Consider the following 19,193-nt stretch of genomic DNA (forward strand, 5'->3'; position numbering starts at 1 on the left):
ATATTTGCCCAGTTTTACAACAGGCTATATAAAAAAGCACGAGTTTTACAAATTACAAATGAAAATTTCATGCAGATAATGACTGGTTTATACTGCTCTATATACTATACACTGAAATGTAAGTACAATAGTTATATTCCAAAGGATTTATTTTATAATTATATGGTACAAAGGAGAAAGTAAGCGATTTGTCAGTAACAGTGTGCTGTGACAGTTCTGTATTTTTGTGTCTGATTTTATAAGCAAGTGGTTTTTAAGTGAGGTGAAACTTGGGGGTATGCGAGACAAATCAGACTTCTGAAAGGCGGACAGACGTACAAAAGGGTTGAGAGCCATTGGGGTAGAACACCTGATAATGGCCCCAATCATAGACAAAGGAGAAAGGATGAGAGACAGAGAACAAATCGAACCTGACACATTAGTCAAATCCATGTTGTGGGCTGAGCGAAGCATGATTAGGCTGGTGGGTGTGGCCACCGCCCTTCATTTAGGATGGCTGTGGGAACCAGGCTTCTTTATAGCAGCTCTCACCTAGGACAAAGGGGTACGTGAGCCCAGCCAGAAATTAGAAGTATGTGAGTAGAGGACTTTGCTGGGTATTGGTTCACCGAGGGTGAGGGTGTTTGAAAGTGAAGCAGGAAACATAGCACAAAGAGGGACTCGGGCCTGGTCTACACTTAAAAATTAGATCGACCCTTCTACATCACTCAGGGATGTGAAAAACTCTCACACCTGAGTGTCATAGGTAACCACATGATAGATGCAGCCAGTTCAACAAAGCAGTTTTTCTGTTCTTCCTGTGCTCATAAAAGGGATCCATAATTATATGTAAGCGAGGTAATAGTCCCGCTATTGTGGGGAACTTTCCTGGCTTCTGCACTACCCCGGTGAAGTGGGCTAGCAAAAGGATCTGAGTCCTCGCTCCCACTTCCTTTACCCATTGGTCTCCCTGCCCTTGAGGACTCCCCTTCCACTCTCCTGTCTGGCAGAGTCCTCGTAACCCCAACAAGGCTGGGCCCAGGATTCCGGGGGGGGGGGGGGCTCGACCCCCAACCCTGTGTGGTCTCCTAGGACAGGGGCTCGGGTGTCCCCACTCCGGGGTACTCTCTCTGCACTGGGCACTTCTCTGACCCACTGACCATTACATACAATTTAAAGCAAATGCAAGTTTATTTAATCAACAATTAATTTTAAAAAGGATAAGGAAAAATGGGAAAGGTTAAAGGAAACACATCAGCCCGCTCTGTGGCAGGGAACATCACAAACCGTGTCTCTGGAACGTCAGGGCAGTTCACAGTCTGTTCCTTGTAGGTCCCAGGCCCCTTCGCAGGCCCTGGCTGTGCTGCAGGGATGCTGTGGGTTGGACACTCGCTCTGGTGGTGGCCACACGCTCTCAGTGGTAGGACCCTTCTTCCCAGTGTCGTCCCCGCCCTGTCAGGGTTACGATCCAAGCCTGGCCTGCAGAGCCTCTTGACTGAGGCATCTCCCTGTGCTGGGCCTGCTGCCCAGGGTCCCCCTCGCTCTCCCCAGTTCCGGACTGCTCCAGCCCCAGCTCCACCACTCGGTCTCAACACTGCTGCTGCTCTGCCTCCAGCTCTCTGGGCTGCTTCTCTGGCCCCTCTGGCTCTGGTTGCTGCAGCTCGGCTCCAGGGCAAGTCTGCTCTCTCTGGGCTGTGCCTCTGGCTCTGGGGCTGCAGCTCTGCTCCCAGGAGAGGGGCTGCTCTCTCTGGATCTGGCCCAGCTCTGCTCCCCAGCTCAGCTCAGGCCCCTGCTTTCTCCTTAGCTCGGCCCCACTCTGTCTGACCCAGGCAAATCCAGCTCACACGGAGGACGGGACCTCCCTGGCCTCCTGACTCCCTGATTAGCCTGGCTCGCCCTGTCATTCAGGCTGACCTGCAGCATTGGCCTCTCCCCATTGTTCCTGGGGGCTGTCAGTCTCAGGTTCCTGATTCCCCATCGACGCTTCCCCCTTTTTAGTACTGGGAGCTAGCAACTAAAACGCCCGCACTGAATGTTAGTAAGGGGGAAAGAGTCCCCTTACATATAGATCAGCTGTGTGTGAGTCTTCCCTTTATATGGTCCTGCTGTTCCCATGCTCTTATCAGCTCTGGTGAAATTAGCAGTATGGTAATTACACTGGACCAAATTCACTGCTGTGAAATAGCACATCTTTCATGGGGGTGAAACTTGAGGTTAATTTAGCCCTCTCTGTTCCATTTTAATAAAGCCAACTTAACTAGGGCAGAGGAGCTATTTATCTCTCTCTCTCTCTCTCTCTCACACACACACACACACACCTTCTACTCTGCAATGATTGCATCTCCTGCAGCATTGTACCTGCATCCTGAAATAGCAGATATGATGCAGTTTTAAAAGTGATCCTGGTGCATCTCTTGCATTGGCGTTCCTAATGGAAGACTGTCCCCTTCAGTGCCAGTGTGTGTCTTATGACTTCCCCCAGAAGAAGAAGAAGAGAGAGGGCGGAGAAAGAGCTGCTGGGCCCTTCGAGAGTAGATGCTGCTGTCCTGAGTGTTAGTGGGGCGCTCAACACACTGTGACACCCACAAACATATAAAACAAAACCCAGTGGGGAGGGGATTCATGTCTTTGTGAACAGGCTGGTGACTAGCCAAACAGAGAGAGGGGATTTTAACCTATAGCCATGGTGATTAACTGGTGAGGTGTTTACCAGAATCTGCCTCCCTAGTCACATACTACTGTGCTGTGCTTTACTCTGGGAGCAGTCCCACTGAAATCAGTGGGGCTGATTTTACTCAGCATGAATAAGGATAGCAGAATCTAGCTCTAAATTTGGGCTGAGAGGGAAGTTTTCCCCTAGGCTATATTGATAAGAGTCTTTTCCAGCTTTCTACCTAGAGGAAGGACTTATCCATCTATTTGCATTTTCTGGTGTTGGTGCCCATCCTAAGCTGTGAGAGCTTTTACACACATTAAAACTAACCCTATTTCATACAAAACTTAAAATCCTATAGCACAGTGGTTCTCCATCAGGGAGGTACAAAGTACCCAGAGGTCTTCCCAGGGGTACATCAACTCATCTAGATCAATTTATCTCAACTTGGGTGTTGTGACCCCGAGGGAGGTCTCAGGAGAGGTTTAGAGGGGTTGTAAGTGCCAGATGGACATTAGAGGGTGACAAGCAGGGAAATTCCCTGGGACCCCATGCTACAGGGGCCCCAAAAGCTAAGTTATATGCCAAAGCCCTGGGCAGCGGGGATCGGGGTTCGGACTCCTGAAAGGGTTGCAGTAGTCTGGAAAGGTTGAGAATCACTGCTATGGCACACCCCGAACAGGCTGCCTATATACATGACAATGATGGGAATGAGCGCTGGTCATATCTGACATGATCAGTGTAGGTCGGTGACCTTACTGGGACTTTGGCCTGCCTGTCTTTGTGCTGTTCATTTTTGTATTGTAGTAGCACCTGGAGACACCAGTCATAGACCCAAGGCGCCCCATTGTGTTAGGTGCTGTACAAATGCATAACAAAAAGATGGCCCCTGCCCCGAGAAGCTTACAATCAAAATATGAGATGAGAGACAACAGACAGAGAGTACACAAGGAAACAGTGAGACAATACAGCTCAGCATGCAAAACAGTGACTCCAGCTGCCTGACCATTGTCAAGTTTTCTGTGGGCACCATGGTACAGGAGAGTTTTAAGTAGGGATCTGAAGGAAGACAAGGGGGTTGCACTGCAGATGTTTACAGGGAGCTCCTCCCATGCAGCATGGAAGAAAGCACAAAGGCACTTGTTTGAATATTTGTGTTCAGCTATGCACAGTGAAGGGAGCATTGAGTGTGAAGTGATCATTATGGTATTTCCATTTTAGAGTCTGCCTATTCTTCTGTATTATTTACCATTATAGGCATATAGTGATACTTTGTAGTTGTATTTGATGAAGTATCTTGATAGCCCTTGGGCTCACACATGCAGAGCCAAACAGACTGGCAGCATGTAACTTCTTGTCACTGATACACATTGAAGTAAGTATCTTTGACTGTAAATAGATTGTTGTTCTATTGGAAAGGTCCCTGGTGGAGTGTAGCCAGTTTTGGCTGGTTATATAAACCTATGGTGGCAAATCAAGCAACCCTCCAGTTCTGCTTCTATATATAAAAGGAATGATACAGTATAAATCAGAGGGACTGAACATGTGTGGAATCAGTATTTATAGCAGCATTATTTATTCACTGAGCTTTGATTTATTGCAATGAGGTGGTGGTGTCTAATGGATTGAGGATAAGGGTCAGGTTTAGGAAGCCCTGAGTTCTAATCCTGTATTTGGGCAATGCCATATAATTGCTGTCGTAGCTTCCCCATTTGTGATGTGTTATAAAAACACTTTTTAATGTAGTGCATAGGCATATCAGGACAACAAATTGGTTGATGCATGTACAGTGCTTTGAATATTTGGAGCATTCTATGTATCCTAAATGTTGTTATTGGCTACAGTGGTGGTCAGATTTTGTAGAGATCGGCACATGGGAAATAGCTAAGATGAATGGAAAGAGAAGGGATGGATTCTCTGGGCTGAGCTTTAGGAATTATTTTTAGTCTATAGCCCTTTTCTGCTAGTAGGTGGTTTCCAGAAATGTTTAATTATATACCTCGGCATCAGTCATGAAGCAAAGTGGGGCCAGCATGCTTAATGACTGCTCAGGCCTGTATCCTGTTATGGCCACAAGGTGGCGCACAGATGACCAAAAATATGTCTCACTGGCTATGAGTGAGCTAACGTCAGATGATTATTTTTGTGTGTGTCAGACGCTTCATCTTTACAGTGTGTCAATGCCAAAGAGCAAACCCAGGGGATTTGATTTCTTACCTCCCTTGTCTGTAAATGGAAACCGAGGTCTACCAGCCCTGCATGTCTGCCATCCACTGGCAACCTACCGAATTTCCACTAGTTGTATGAAGTCCAGCTAGAGCTCCATGAAATTCAGTTGTATTGCTTCATATAGGTTGGTGCAAAACTTTGGTTCTGTTCCAGTCTACATGGGGGTTTCCTTTGCGAAGGAAAGTGATGGGACTGATTTTCACCTGAAAACCATAACGCCAAACTGCCATTTATGTCAGAACCTTGGCTGTCCCAGTTTGATTCCATTCTGGACCCACGTGCGGCCTGATGGCTTGGGAATCTTTTGATTTGGGTTTGAAATGGAACCTGAATGAGCTTTGAGGTACTTTGGGGTTTCATTGTGAATGTGTGTGAAGTGAGTATGGGTAACAACATAAATACCACATTTGCAGAAAAAGATGAACACTCCTAGAGATATGCAAGAATCAGAAATCCGTTCTGAATTTGGCAGTGATCAAAATCCAGATGTGAATTTTCCAGTTTAGTACCAACTCTACATGCTGCTTCTTTGATTCATTTCCATTCAACTCCAATAGAACTAGGATTTGACCTTATAAGCAGGCTCCAACTTGCTGGAACCAGAATCTGGATCAATGTTTGGGGGGAGAGGGGGAGAAGGAGCGGAGTTGAACAAAATCCAGATCCAAATTTTCTGTCTTGGCCCTAATGTCGATACAAGGATTGCTTCACTCCTTTAGTCTCTGGACTTGTTCTTATCCTACATGTTATTTCACTTGCTTTCTTGATGGTTTGAAAATGAGAGTGAGCTGTTAAAATGTAGCCTAAATGGGCTGCCTAAAATTGTCACCCTGCTCCCAACCCCCTTCTGTGTGCATTCTCCCAGATTAAAAACAGCAGAAACTTTTAAAAAATGTCTATCAACCCAGCTTTGTTCCTACAAATACACCTTCAGTGCGCAGTATTGCACCTGCGATTTGCTGAAATGACTGTACAGCTTAATGCTTCATGTTCGAAAGAGAGCCAAAGTCAGACCTCCTGCGCAGTGTTTAGAAATGAGAAGTAAACAACGGGATTATACATTATGTTCCCCATCTGAAAACTGACTTCACATGCGCTAAATGATATATGATAATGGGGAAGGAAATGGCAACTGGCTGAATGAATGGTGGTGGGCGGATCTGGAAAAATGTTTTTGTTTTTTTTTAATAATAAGCTCTTATTATATTCCCTGTATCATAAACTATCCTTGACTTCAGAACAATAGTTCTGAGCTTGTGGAGAAAATAACTGAGATGCAGCCTGTGCAAATGAGATCACTGCAAGGAGATTTTTACTTTCTAGTCAACAATTCACAGTATCACACATGTTCTGCTGCAATAAAATAAATAAAATTACCTGGATAAAGGGAAGAGACAAACTGGCTGTTCAGTTCAGAGCCCAGTCTGCTGGTGCAGCCAGTCTCTCCTAGTCTCTCCACGGTGGGCGGCAAAGGGATGAGCTACATACAGGCCTTTGCCCTTTTGCCCTAATCTTCAGATCTGCCTCTGTACAAGCAGCATGTGCTGCAACCTTGTAAACGGCTGCATAGCAGCTACATTCCCCACCACCCCAATCCTTTCTCTAGAACTCTGCAAAAGTCGGGGCGTATTGCCTTGGGGAGTTCCCGCTGAGCAAATAATTCCACCTGCCCCCATCGCCGGGCCATAGCTGAAAGGCACCACCTCGCTCTTTGTGGGCCCGTGATCAGTGGGTGAAAAGATTCCCATTAACTTCAATGGGTTTTGGTGCAGACCCTATGCCCATTTTTCTGCTGATGATGTGAGTGAGAAAAAACTGCATGCTTTTCAGGGGCAAATTCTCCATCTAGTTCCCAGTGTGGCATGGGGATGATACCCAGAGCCAGTGGGAAGCGAAAAGCCGTCTTTCTCACCCACCACCAGGCTGTGGTGCCATTCAGACAGAAGCAGCCACTGCAGGAGTTTGCAAAGTCCCGTTATGGGAGGGAGGATGGAAGATTCAACCAGGAGCCAGCCATGCCCTGCCCACTGCATGACATCATAGGGGAAGTTTGTGTGAAATGGGACTCCATGCTAGACCGTGGTTCTGTGCCCCATTCACACCTTTAGCTAGTCCCCTAGCTTACACAGTGGAACCACACAAGTTCCACTATAAAAGGGCCCTCAACACCAAGGAAAGTGGGGCTCGATATGCTTCTTTGGCTAACAGCCCAGGATCAAATAAAGGTCAGATGTTAACCTTGGATGGTCACTTTAGATGAGGGGGATACCTAGTGGAAGTCACCTATAGCACAGGGTTGTGGATGGGTTGTTCTGTGCCTTCTTGATAAGAGGCGTCCCTGGAATGTATTTATAATGTTGAGGACTTCACTTTTGTTTTTAAATTCTCATCCTACAGCTGTACCCCCTTGCGCCCTGACAATCTTTCCATGACATCTTCAGTGCACAAGACATGGAAGCTGCAAACGCTCTGATCCAGAGAGGATATGCCATCATGGGTTGTATGTGGCAGAAGCATACACTCTCCCTTAATGCATTTCTTTATTCCTGTGTCTTCATTAATGAAAAGCCAACGCATGCATTTCCATGCTGTATCCAAGAATGGCTAGCCTCAGATGCTTCAGATAAATCTGTAAGAATTGCTGTAGCGGACTGTTATGAATTAACCTGCCCACAGAAGAAGTTTCTTCCTAACCCACATCAGTTGGCTTATGCCTCAGAACATACATTCTTGTACACACACACACATCTATATCTGTATCTACAGCAGGAAGCATATGACTGTACTCTGGATTTGATTAGCAGTAGACATTTACAGAAAAGGGCAACCTGCTTATTGTGAACTTGTATATAATGAAACCCTAAGTATAAAACCCTCTTCCACAAACACTTACTCACACATGTTGCTTTATTACATGAGTAAATCTACTCATTTAGGTGTTTGCCAGACCAGCAATTGGTGATAGAGAATGAAAAATCCCCAAATGGGTTTAATGCATTTGCAAAGTGCATAGTTCAATAGTTCACCAAGCTTCTTGTTTATCAAGCCGTTATTCTCCCAACACTGTTGTATGGAGTCGAAACTTGGACAACCTATAGACACCACTTGCAAGTCCTTGAGAGGCACCATCAACACTCTCTTTGTAAGATTCTGAAGATCAAATGGGAAGACAGGCACACCAATATTAGTGTTCTGGAAGAGGCAAAGACCTCCAGTATCGAGGCAATGATAATCCATCAGCAATTTCGCTGGACTGGTCATGTTGTCCGTATGCCAGACCATCGCCTCCCAAAACAGGTCCTGTTCCCTCAGCTAAAAGAGGGGTAGCGTAATGTGGGTGGACAACTGAAGCGTTATAAGGACTTGCTGAAGGACAACCTAAAAAAGTGTAATATTGACATTGACACTTGGGAGACACTTGTCCAGGATCGCTTAAAATGGAGTGAAGTCCTACGTGATGTTCCCCTGCATTTTGAACTTCCTCGCCAACAAGCTGAAGAGGATAAGAGGTGCAGGAGGAAGGAGAGACTGGCTTCCAGTCAACAGCCAGTTGGTCATGATCCACAGCCTCCTGCTGAGCCTGAAAACATCTGCCCTCATCGTAATAGAACTTGTGGTTCAAGGATTGGCCTTATTAGCCACCTGAGGACCCATAACTCCCATGGAAGATGATCATACCCGGTAACAAGTAATCGCCCATCATCATCAATTCAATAGTTCTGTTTCCAGAGACACCTTTTCTTGTTGGAAAAGTGTTCCATGCAAGGAACTGTATTAATTGTAACAGACGTACACTGTAGATAATGCAGAGGAGATTACAGGTGGACTGCTGTGAAAACCGGATTAACAAGGGAATCTGTATTAAGGGTTCAGAATAGAATCCAGAATACCAAAGTGATCAGATAAAGGGAGAACAAATAACAAAAGCAAGGCAACAATATTGTTTTATGTTACAGCTCCTGGGTTTCACTTCCTGAGCGTTGCAAAGAATCTTGTCAGAGTTCATCACTGTGACCATATTATAGATCTGTTCTCATTACCATATTATGGATTTTGTCTTCAAAAACATGAATTTTCAAAAGATTCTACCACTGTATATGCTGATTTCAAAACAACCAAATTTCCCAAACATTTTCAAAAAGAATCTTTGCAAAAAAATTTCATCTACAATTTTGAGATTCAAAATACAATATATGTTCAGGTTTTGAATGGAGAAATTGTTTGGGATTTTCAAAGCCACAGTGAGATGATGGATACCCAGATCCCATTAATTTGGGAATTGGCCATCCAAATAAATTAAGTAGCTTTGAAAAATCTACCTACAGGATACATTATATTGTTTTCATTCTCTAATACACTTAGAATTAGATTTATTATGTAAATACTTTTGTGTATGGAGTTCAACAGTGGTTATATTTTACAGGCTGCTTAGGGAACAGTTGGGGCAGTAATTTTAATGGCAATGAATAGCTAGATCTTGGACTTTGCTAAGATTTTATTTAAGGTCAACGGATCTTTCTGATGAGGAAGTTCTCTAGAATCTTGTTTGACAGCTTTCATTAGATCTTCTGGATCTTCAGAACTGCTGATGAGGGCAACTGCCTTAAATGATGTATCTCTGACCTCCAGTGTTGATGTACTTGTTCCTCTGTCCAATGTTTTCTTAGTTCTGTTCCATTCATGTTCCTTCCTATCCAGAAGCTTTGCACTGCAATAGGGAGCATAAATTTCCGTGGTTTCCTCAAACTGTAGGCAATCCACGTTGTAGTATTTTTTCCTCACCTGCAAGACATTGTTGAACCTGTGTCCCCAAAGGATTTCTCGGGGGACGTATGAACTTCTAGACTGGTGTGAAGTTCCAGTTGAATCCCCAGTGTAGACAAATGTAACCAAGATTTCAAAACTGTCTTTGGCCAAAGCTTTCCGATCTAGACCGTATAAAGGGCTGTCATGGTCAATTTCATGAACGATGGTCACTGGTGTAACAAGTATGACCTGGTAATTTAGTAACTTCAAGTCCTTGTATTCCATTGTCATTCTCCCTTCCTTATCTTCCATGTAGCGCAGAAGCTGAGCTCTTACTGTGCCTTCAACCATGTGGTTTGGCCGGAAATCACCAATGCGCCACATGAGGCAGAGTTTATCATCTCTTAGGCTTACAGTGGCATAGTAGCTGAAGCGGATGGTCTGAGCTCTCTTTCGAGCTGTGGCCATTTTAGCCAAGGCAGCTCCAATAATGAATGTGTCAATAATACAGCTTAATACTGACTGTAGGACCACCATGAGGATCGCTACAGAGCACTCTTCAGTGACGCAACGAAAGCCATAGCCTATGGTTGTCTGGGTTTCAAGTGAGAATAAGAATGCTCCTGTGAAGCTATGCACCTTATCAACACAAGGGGTCATTTCTTCATCATGTACTAAATCTCCATGTTGGATTGCTATAAGCCAAAAGACCAAGCCGAAGAACAGCCAAGAAAGAATGTAAGATAAAGAGAATATCACAAACATATGGCGCCATTTGATGTCCACTAGTGTGGTGAATATATCAGCCACGTAGCTCTCCCATTCTCCAAAGATGTGTTTGAAATACACATTGCAGCTGCCATCCTTGTGGAGAAATCTCTTCCGCATTTTTTTTGCCCCCATTGTGGTGCATTCTTGGGCAGAGTTTTGGTAGCTGAGCTTATTTCCTTGCATGTTTACAAGCCTCTAGTGATCACAGTGCTCAGTCATCTGTCTTGTGTCGGCTCAGTGGCCCCAGGTCGCTGGACACGTCCGTGGTTCCAGTGGCTAATTATTCTCTCTCCTCATTTGAAATCTACAAAAGAAAAAGAAGAGAAGAAAGTTTACTTTTGATTTCCTATGCTGGACTTTCTGTGACACCTAAACTATGCACATTACCTCTATGGTTTCAGTAACTCCTATTAAGTTGTACAAATATTAAGTATTGATTATGCCTCTCACCTCAGAAAACATCATTAATTTGGGACTGTACTTGGAAAATAAAACTTTCTGGCAATTTCCTGAACTTTTAAAAGATTTTTTATCCCATCAAAATGGACAACAAAGAAGATTTCTTTTTTCTATTTTATATATTATATTTCTAATGTTTCTCACAAGTAGCATTTGGTCAGGCTGGATTACCATGAAGCCTTAATAGGAATGACAAGCACCTGCAGATGGACCTTTTGAAGAAAGAGCTGGAATGAATGAACTAGAATAGAGAGATTCTTGAAATGATGCACCCAGTTGCCAAGCTTAGAAACCCAAATCTGGTTGCCCAATTACAGACTGAGGCACTCAGGGGAGCTCACAGGCACACTGATACCTTACTGAAGTGTTAAGTGTCAACTGAAACAGTCCATTGAAAATGAACGTAAGCACCTACATTTCAAAATTTGGTTCCGAGGGCCAACTTCTGCTCTCAGTGACATGGCTGCAAATTCCGAGAAACTCAGCTGAAGTCAATAGACATACTTTGGATTTATAACTGTATAACTGAAAAAAGAACTTAGACCTGAATCATCATTCCCAGTATCATACCAACATGGGAGAGTATTTCACACATGCACAGTCTTCTAAGCTCTTGATGGCCCACCAAGCTCCAGAAGGACTATGCTAGCTTGCTGAAGTTTTTCTTCCACAGTTTTGCAAAGTTCTGCTAGTTATATTGCTAGAAGGGGCTAAACCTCTTTTCTACCTAGGGCTAAGCAGATGACATCATATACATGACATCAGTGGACCAGATTCTCCTCTCACATTGCTGTAAATCAGGGGTAACTCCATTGACATTAGTGGGGTTTGACTGGTATAAAACTGGTTTGAGTCAGAGGTGAATAGGGGCCTATAATCATGTCACATTGCAACATGTAATAAAAGAGAGACTGAGGTACTGACTAACCAATGCCTGGCACATTTCATGGTTATGTATACCCATGCCTAGTGGGTTTGAAACACCAACAAATCAGAGTTGATTGTAGGGCTGGCTGAAAATTTTCAAGCATAACTTTTTTGACAGAAAACTGAGTTTTCAACTGAACAACATTCTTTGTTGAAAGTGCTTGCTCTCCTCAAAAAAATCAGATTTTTCAACCAAAAACCAGTGTTCCTTCTCCCCCACCCTCTGTTTTTTTAAGTTTTTAGCTGAACATTTTTAGCTTTAGGTTTTCCAATGAAAAGTGAAACTTTCCCATGGAAGGAAATAAAACATTGGTCAACCAACCTGGGTATTTTCCACCAACTCTGTAGTCATTTTGCATGGGCGTAAATGACCACGCAAGATTCAAGATACTGGAGAAGCTGTCCCATAGAGAGGAATATTGGATGAGCTAAATTAACAGGCCAAAAATTCTTCTTACATCTGAAGAGAATGATAGGCATGCTTAGACACTATTCCAAAAACACTTAAAAGCCAAACATACTTTCCTTTTCTTTCTTTTTCTTTTTTATTTTTTCCCTTTTGGTACAAAAATGAATGTGACATATGGTGTCGTAGCCTCAGAATGTGGCCTTCATTAAAAAACACAACATGAATGTTTCCAAAAATACTCCTTGGAACACAGTCTTTGGAAACATTTGTATGATTTGCTTTTACTTGTGGCTTTAAATATGCACTGTAGTGTCGTCCATTGCAGACTCTTGACCTACCATTTAATAAGTTGCCGTTGAACAACGAACAAAAGTTGGGAACAGTTTTATTATTTGAAAATACTCCATGATGTGAGGTGTGAAATTGAGGCAAAATCTGATCAAAGACCAATATGATTTCAAATGAAAAAACATGCTTAGGGTTATAATTGTTGTTCTTGTTGACTGGTTCAAACAATAGTTCCTTAAGAAACCACAAACATCATGGGATTCTGAGAGCAAGAAAACAGTTCATAAATCAAGGGCTACTGAGTTGACTCTGCTCTCTACTGCTTCCAACAGAAAATCATCATGTTTGAAAAATGGCATTCCATTGGAACCATCTTAAATTCTAATGGTGCTGGCAACCGGTTTCTTCTCAAGCACATTCTACTGCACATAAACCCCTGGAGAGCTTTCATTTTACAGTAACGTGTGAGATGCCAGGAACAGTATTTGAACATATGCTTGTACAATGCTTAACACAATGGGACTTTGATTTCAGTTCAGGCCTCTACATACTACTGTGTTACAAATAGTATTATCTATACATTCATGAATATTAGTATGTAAGTATTTTTGTCATTATCGTGAAGACATGCAACAAAACTGTAGGTAACAATTTTCAAAAGCAGCTATGTGATTTAGCAGCCCAAATTCCATTGAAAGTCTGCAATTTTGGCTCCTAATTCATTTAGGTATTTTAAAATATCTTGCCCTGTATCTTAGATTTGTGATTAAAGAAAAACCAAGCCAATAATATGAAAAAAATCTGAACATGTTAAGGTTGACCTATGAGTAAATTTCATGTAGTAAATATTTTATATTGACCGATGATATTGAATGTATCTTCAAAGTATTAAAGCCCATCCTCCAATACCCTAAAATAGATGGGTCAGTATTTTAATCCCCTTTTATCAATGGGGAAATTGAGATACAGAGAAGTCACATGACTTTCCAATAACAAATCAAAGATCGAGCTAGACTCTGAACTCAGATATTATTGGCTTCAAGTTCTGGTCTAAATCCATTGTGTCATTATTCCTTTTGTAGAATAATGTGAGGACTATTATTATTTGCCTTTTAATGGAGAGATTTTTCAAAAGAAGCTAAGGGACTTAGGCGCATACATCCCATTTACCTACAATGGGACTTCTGCTCCAAAATCTTTTAAGTGCGTCTATTTTGCTCTTTGCCTCAGCATGAAGGGATGGACGAGATGACCTACTGAGCTCCCTTTCAGACCTACATTTTATGATCCCGTAAAATTGTCCTCCTAAAAGGAATGGATGAAACCTTGTCTGAAAAGACACATGAAATTCTATGAACTGGACTAAAGGTTTTGCCATCTAGTAAAGATTAACAGAAAAAGAATTGATTCTGAGACATGCTCCTCTCACTAAAGCTCATGGATCAGTTGCTGCAAATGAATCTCAGATATTGCCAAGGAACATTTTTGTGCTAACACACTAACTCTTTTTTTGTTCCTGGCCATGAGCATGAACATCATAAGCCTCTTTTTTCTTTCCCCTCCTCCTCTCTCCTCTCCAACCATTTTGCTCTCTTCATCAGCGCAGGAAGTGTGTTGAAATTTACAAGACTCTTGCTGAGTAGATTTACTTCTTGTTATTGTATCTGAAAGAAAGAAAGAAAGAAAGAAAGAAAGAAAGAAAGAAAGAAAGAAAGAAAGAAAGAAAGAAAGAAAGAAAGAAAGAAAGAAAGAAAGAAAGAAAGAAAGAAAGAAAGAAAACTGGTTGCTGCTAGAAATGGAGCAGTAAGGCTGAGCTGGGTAGGAAGGTGCATAGCAATGGGCAAATTTCAGAAGGGATAGATTCCGTGAGGGTAAACATCCCTAGCTTCAGAGGTTGATCCAAAGCTTCTATATGAACCCCAGAGGTCTAGAAATCAGGCCAGAGATCAGAACTCTCTTCTTAATTATTTGAACCAAGATCAGGATCCAACTTTGAGAGACAGCCCCTGTCCAAAAGAGCTATAATGATTGGAGCTGAGCACCTACCTCACACTGGTGCATTTGAAAATCTACCCCCAAAATTAACCAGACAGACAAAAGGCAGAAGGGGGAGTAATGCATAGAGGTGAAATAACTTCTCCAAGGTCACAAAGAGGTCAGTGGCAGAGTCAAGCATAGACTCGGGTCTTCTGACTCTCAGACAAGGATGTGAGTCATGCAAACTTGTATATATCATTATTTTCACCTCTTCTCGTGAGTGGAACCCAAGTCTGAAGAGCCGTATAAAAAAAGCAGACAAAGGGAAAAAATGTATACATTTTTTTCAAATCTCAAAATAGCTCCAATTTGGTTCAATGTTGGATGAAGGTATTGAGGGGTTCTCATCGTGTCTGAACGCTCTTTGGCCATCTCCCAAGACCTGAACTCTGATTTGAATTTTGTCAACTTGGTCAGAGAAGCAATAGCTTTGGAGCACTGAGCATCCAGCTGAAGTCTTTGGACACTCACAGTAAACATGCGTTCCAACTAAATCACGTAATTTTGAGCTTATTGAGTGTGACAGTGTCACTTTAAATCAAGCGTACTGTAGCACCTTCACCTAATACCCTATTAGTTGCTGTTACACCCATGATGAAGCTAGTTTCCCCGTCATTATGTAAACTAATAGAGGTGAATTTTTGTTCAATGATACGTCAGTCAACAGTCTGGTTGTAAAATATTAAGCAAAACAGTGTGAAAATCTTTGTTCCAAAATAATGCTATTCTGAGAATCAGATTAAATCAAAAGGAAAACAATCTGAAACCTGCAAATGAAATTGTGTACTCTCCCTCTAACCCCTGATGCATTCAGTGAATCTCACTTTAGCGTTGGCTTAGCAATCGCGTCACACTTTCCCACCACATGTTGGAGGGGGAGCTGAAAGTTTTCCAGTTTTGTACATTGTTGTGTAACCCTGGATGACTTTCAGTTCAGAGACAAGAAATGTGAAGAGCTGAAATATTTAGAACTGGTTTGGAACTGATTCATACTCTAGTTCCTCTTTTTAAAAAACAAAACAAAACAAAAAAAAATCTATTATAGGTTGAAGAATCTCAAATGAGGCCTTTTCCTTGATTATTCTTCTGCAAAGGGAACATTTACTTCTCCCAGCACAGGAAGGTACTGAGTTTATCTCTTGGTTGTCTGAAAGTTTTCACCCATCCATATGCTCTAGTAGGCTACTATCTCACTAATCCCTCACCCTATTTTTCCATGACTGCCAAAGCAGTCCTTTTTTGGTCCTAGGATACCTGTTCTTACCCAACCTGTCCCTCTCCTCCTCTACAGACAGAAAGAGTCTTCACTAGTCCCAGTTTCAAATAATGTCTTACCCACTCCTGACTCAAGTCTCATTATACCTTCTTCTCTAGCACGATTCCTTTTGTAGCCAAAGTTCCTCACCATGGCTCAAGTCCCAGCCAGTGATGGAATCCTCAAATCAGTGATCTGCATTAAGGCACCTATCCAGTTAAGCATGTGATTAACTTTAAGCATGTGAGTACTTGCACTGATTTCAGTGAAACTACTCATGAGATTAGGTTCTTTGCTGGATCAGGGCCTAAACAGCTGGTCCTGCAACATAGAACATCAGAGTTGGAAGGGACCTCAGGGGGTCATCTAGTCCAACCCCCTGCTCAAAGCAGGACCAGTCCCCAATGTTTGCCTCAGATCCCTAAATGAAGGATTGAACTCACAACCCTGGGTTTAGCAGGCCGATGCTCAAACCACTGATCTGTCCCTCCGCCCATCGATTAAGTCAATGTGTGTTTTAATACTGATATCAGGAAGAGCAGCATCTGGACCATCGCAATGAGACATAGTCAGAGGTTTAAATGCAGAGTAATTCCTCTGAAGTCAACGGAGTGAAGTTTTTCAAATCAAATGACTCTCGTTTCTCTTTCATATGAATTCTGTGTCCTCGTTTTGTTCTCTTCAGTTTGAATGTTTGAATCACAGCTTGCATGTTTGAATCAATCCAGGGTGCTAAGGCTGCAATATGCCAACTGGCAACAGTATTGTCCTGCACAGATATTTCTTCAGATATTTGTTTCAGTTCTAGTAGTAGCTTCCCATAAGTGATGCCTTTTCCCTACATCATTTTACATATTTAAAGACTGTTCTTTTAAAAAAAAATCCAAACAAAGAAATAAAAAGAAGCTCTGTAAGGGCTGAGATCTGAGACGGGCAGAAGAAAAAAAAATATCCTTCTTGGACTACCCATTCCAAACCGCAGTGAGAGACAGAAGACTTAAAATATCAATATAAAAGTGTTTATTAAACATTTTAAAAGGCAGACATAAATAGCATGTAGCACCAGACAGTTGCACAGACTTTAAAGTCATGCAATGGTACTGTAATCGGCACTGGAACAACTCACAGCAACAAATACATTGACATTTAATTCATCTAAGTAAAACAGATCTTGTTTAAAAGAGAGACAGAGAGAGAGAGAGAGAGAGAGAGAAGGCATTTGGCCATTGAGGGTTGACAAAAGAGGCTTGGAAGTTGATTTCACTTGGTAACTTACTAAGATAGGTGACCAGGTTCAGAGTTAAAGAAATGATCCAGAGCTTTGTCCAAAACTAAGACCAACTCCCAGATCTGGGGTAAAAGAAATATTTTAATGTTATTTTAGCCCTATGCACTGGCTGGCTTTAGCCAGGATCAAGCTGTGGAAATATTGAAATACCGTGAGAAATGGAAAGCACATGCAACTTGAAACTGATGATTTTAGGGCTCCCTACTAATCTCAGTCTCTTGGCAAATTTGGGGAGGCAGAGAACCTAAAATGTTGTTATTTCAGGGATTCCCACTTTCTGTTTTTAAGTGCCTTTAAAGGGGGCATATAAGAACCCAGACAGTTAGGGCTTGATCTCACCAGCTTCTGTGCAGTAGCAGCCAGAGATAGCATTCAAAGTTCTGGTGTTGGGACGCAAGTATCAGAATGCCCTTTAAATCACCGGAAGGGTCCCTGGGTCCTGCCAGACCACTAGAGCACCAGCACTTTAAAGATGGTGTGCTTGGCACATGGTGTATCCCTAGAGGTTTGCTGAACACAATAAGCATGAGCACACGCAACAGAAGAGATGCTTGTCTGATCTCATTCGTGTGGAGGTCAGTGCAAACCTCTCACTGACTTTAGTGGAAGCAGGCCCAGGCTCTTAATGCATTTTAGGTGAGAAGCAGTTAAATATAAGCGTGAATGCTGAGCCTAATTGCCTCCTCTCTCATGTTCTTCCTCCTTCTCTCTGACATGCTGATCTCCATTATGAGCACAGTGAAGGTTAATTTCAGCAGCTCTGATGGTTGATAAGCTTAGGTTTGGTTGTCTCTCCAGATTTCTCCACACAAGGAGTCTCAGGGGTTACATGTAGGGGTCAGCCTAAGGAGGCATAGAACAATCCTCCCCAAACTTCGAGGAACTTTTCCATCAGCTCGTGCTGGCAAAGGACAGTAGAACAGTTTGTTGCAGCTCTAAATAGGACATGATGTAATATAATAATATACTCAACAAGGTAAATGGAAGGTCAGGAACAATGATAGAATCAGATTAGATAATGCTGGCCACTTTCAGTTAACAGAGCCTACACCCTCAATCCCTTTATTTGCAGTGTTTCACTGCTGCCATCTCTGCTCTCAAAAACTGACTATTTTTTAATAGTATGTAGATTTGGGGGCTCGGAAGGACTGGTTTTGTAATGTGATTGTATAGTCTAAAGCCAGACCTCGAGTATCAAGGTATTACATTTCCCATTACATTGATTTGTTACAGTATATTTACAGCTCCCTGAGGCAGAAAACGTACATCCCTTTACACATCAGACTGTACCAAGCACAGTGCTAGCATCCACCAAATATTCAAATAATAAATAATAATGACAAGGCTGCGATGCAAGTGTTCAGAGCCGCTTTTGCAAAGTCGTTGAGTTTAAGACCAGAAGAAACCACCATATCATTGCGTCTGGTGGCCTGTGACTTACAGGAGGTCAAACACCACCCACCAGCTACACGTCAAATCCAACAATCAGAATTAGACCAAAGTATCGCAGCCCTCAGGAGACTAAACTAGTACGATCCACAGGCAGAGGACAGGAGGGACTGAGGGTGTACCAGTGCCTGAGATCCTCCAGTGGTAGGGAATTGATTTAGTCAGAGGTAGTCAGATAATCCTAGCAAGTGACCATGCCCCATGCTGCCCTGTCTTTCCAATTCTGCCCTTTATTTAAGCTCGTCTGTAGAGTACGAAAGGTGGAGAAATATTTCAGAGTAGTCTTCATGATGATAGGTTAGTGACTGCAGCATGGTGTGGGGAGTTTGATTGCTACATGCTCTATTGCGCACACACACACACACACACGCAATATATATAAAAAGCTGGAGAGGAGGAAGTGTTGGCTAGTTGTGATTGAATGGGATCTCTTGTGGCTATATGAATCCTGCCAGCTGACTAACCAGCGCCTTTGGTAATCCTAGTTCACTAGAGGTCTGATGCAAAATCCACTGAAGTCAATGGAAAGACTGATTGTTTCAAACAGGTTTTGGGTCCGACACTAGGTGCTCAGGTATCATGGTAGTGGATGCAGTTAATAGGTTGGGTAAGATCAGTTCAAGAGAGGAGTAAGAGGTGAGGAGACTGCCTCACTATAGAGGATCAAGAGCATAAGAGAAGATGGGATTGCCCGACTGGAGGA

The 19,193-nt window shown here is 42.6% G+C and overlaps 1 protein-coding gene across 2 annotated transcripts in view; it reads right to left on the reverse strand.

The window, feature by feature from the left end:
- Positions 1-7,750: 7,750 nt before the first annotated feature.
- KCNJ16 (potassium inwardly rectifying channel subfamily J member 16) overlaps positions 7,751-19,193 on the reverse strand; it is a 48,644-nt gene continuing 37,201 nt past the window's right edge. The window contains exons 3-4 of one of the 2 annotated variants that reach the window (XM_073310720.2): positions 12,087-12,224; positions 7,751-10,682 (exon numbers count right to left, since the gene is read on the reverse strand). In XM_073310720.2, the coding sequence (XP_073166821.1) occupies positions 9,332-10,561 (1,230 nt within the window). In that variant the 5' untranslated portion in view covers positions 10,562-10,682; positions 12,087-12,224 and the 3' untranslated portion in view covers positions 7,751-9,331. The remainder of the gene's footprint in view (positions 10,683-12,086; positions 12,225-19,193) is intronic. The other variant, XM_073310719.2, reaches the window with a different exon arrangement.

This window comes from Lepidochelys kempii, chromosome 14 (assembly GCF_965140285.1).
Source record: "Lepidochelys kempii isolate rLepKem1 chromosome 14, rLepKem1.hap1, whole genome shotgun sequence".
NCBI lineage: Eukaryota > Metazoa > Chordata > Testudines > Cheloniidae > Lepidochelys > Lepidochelys kempii.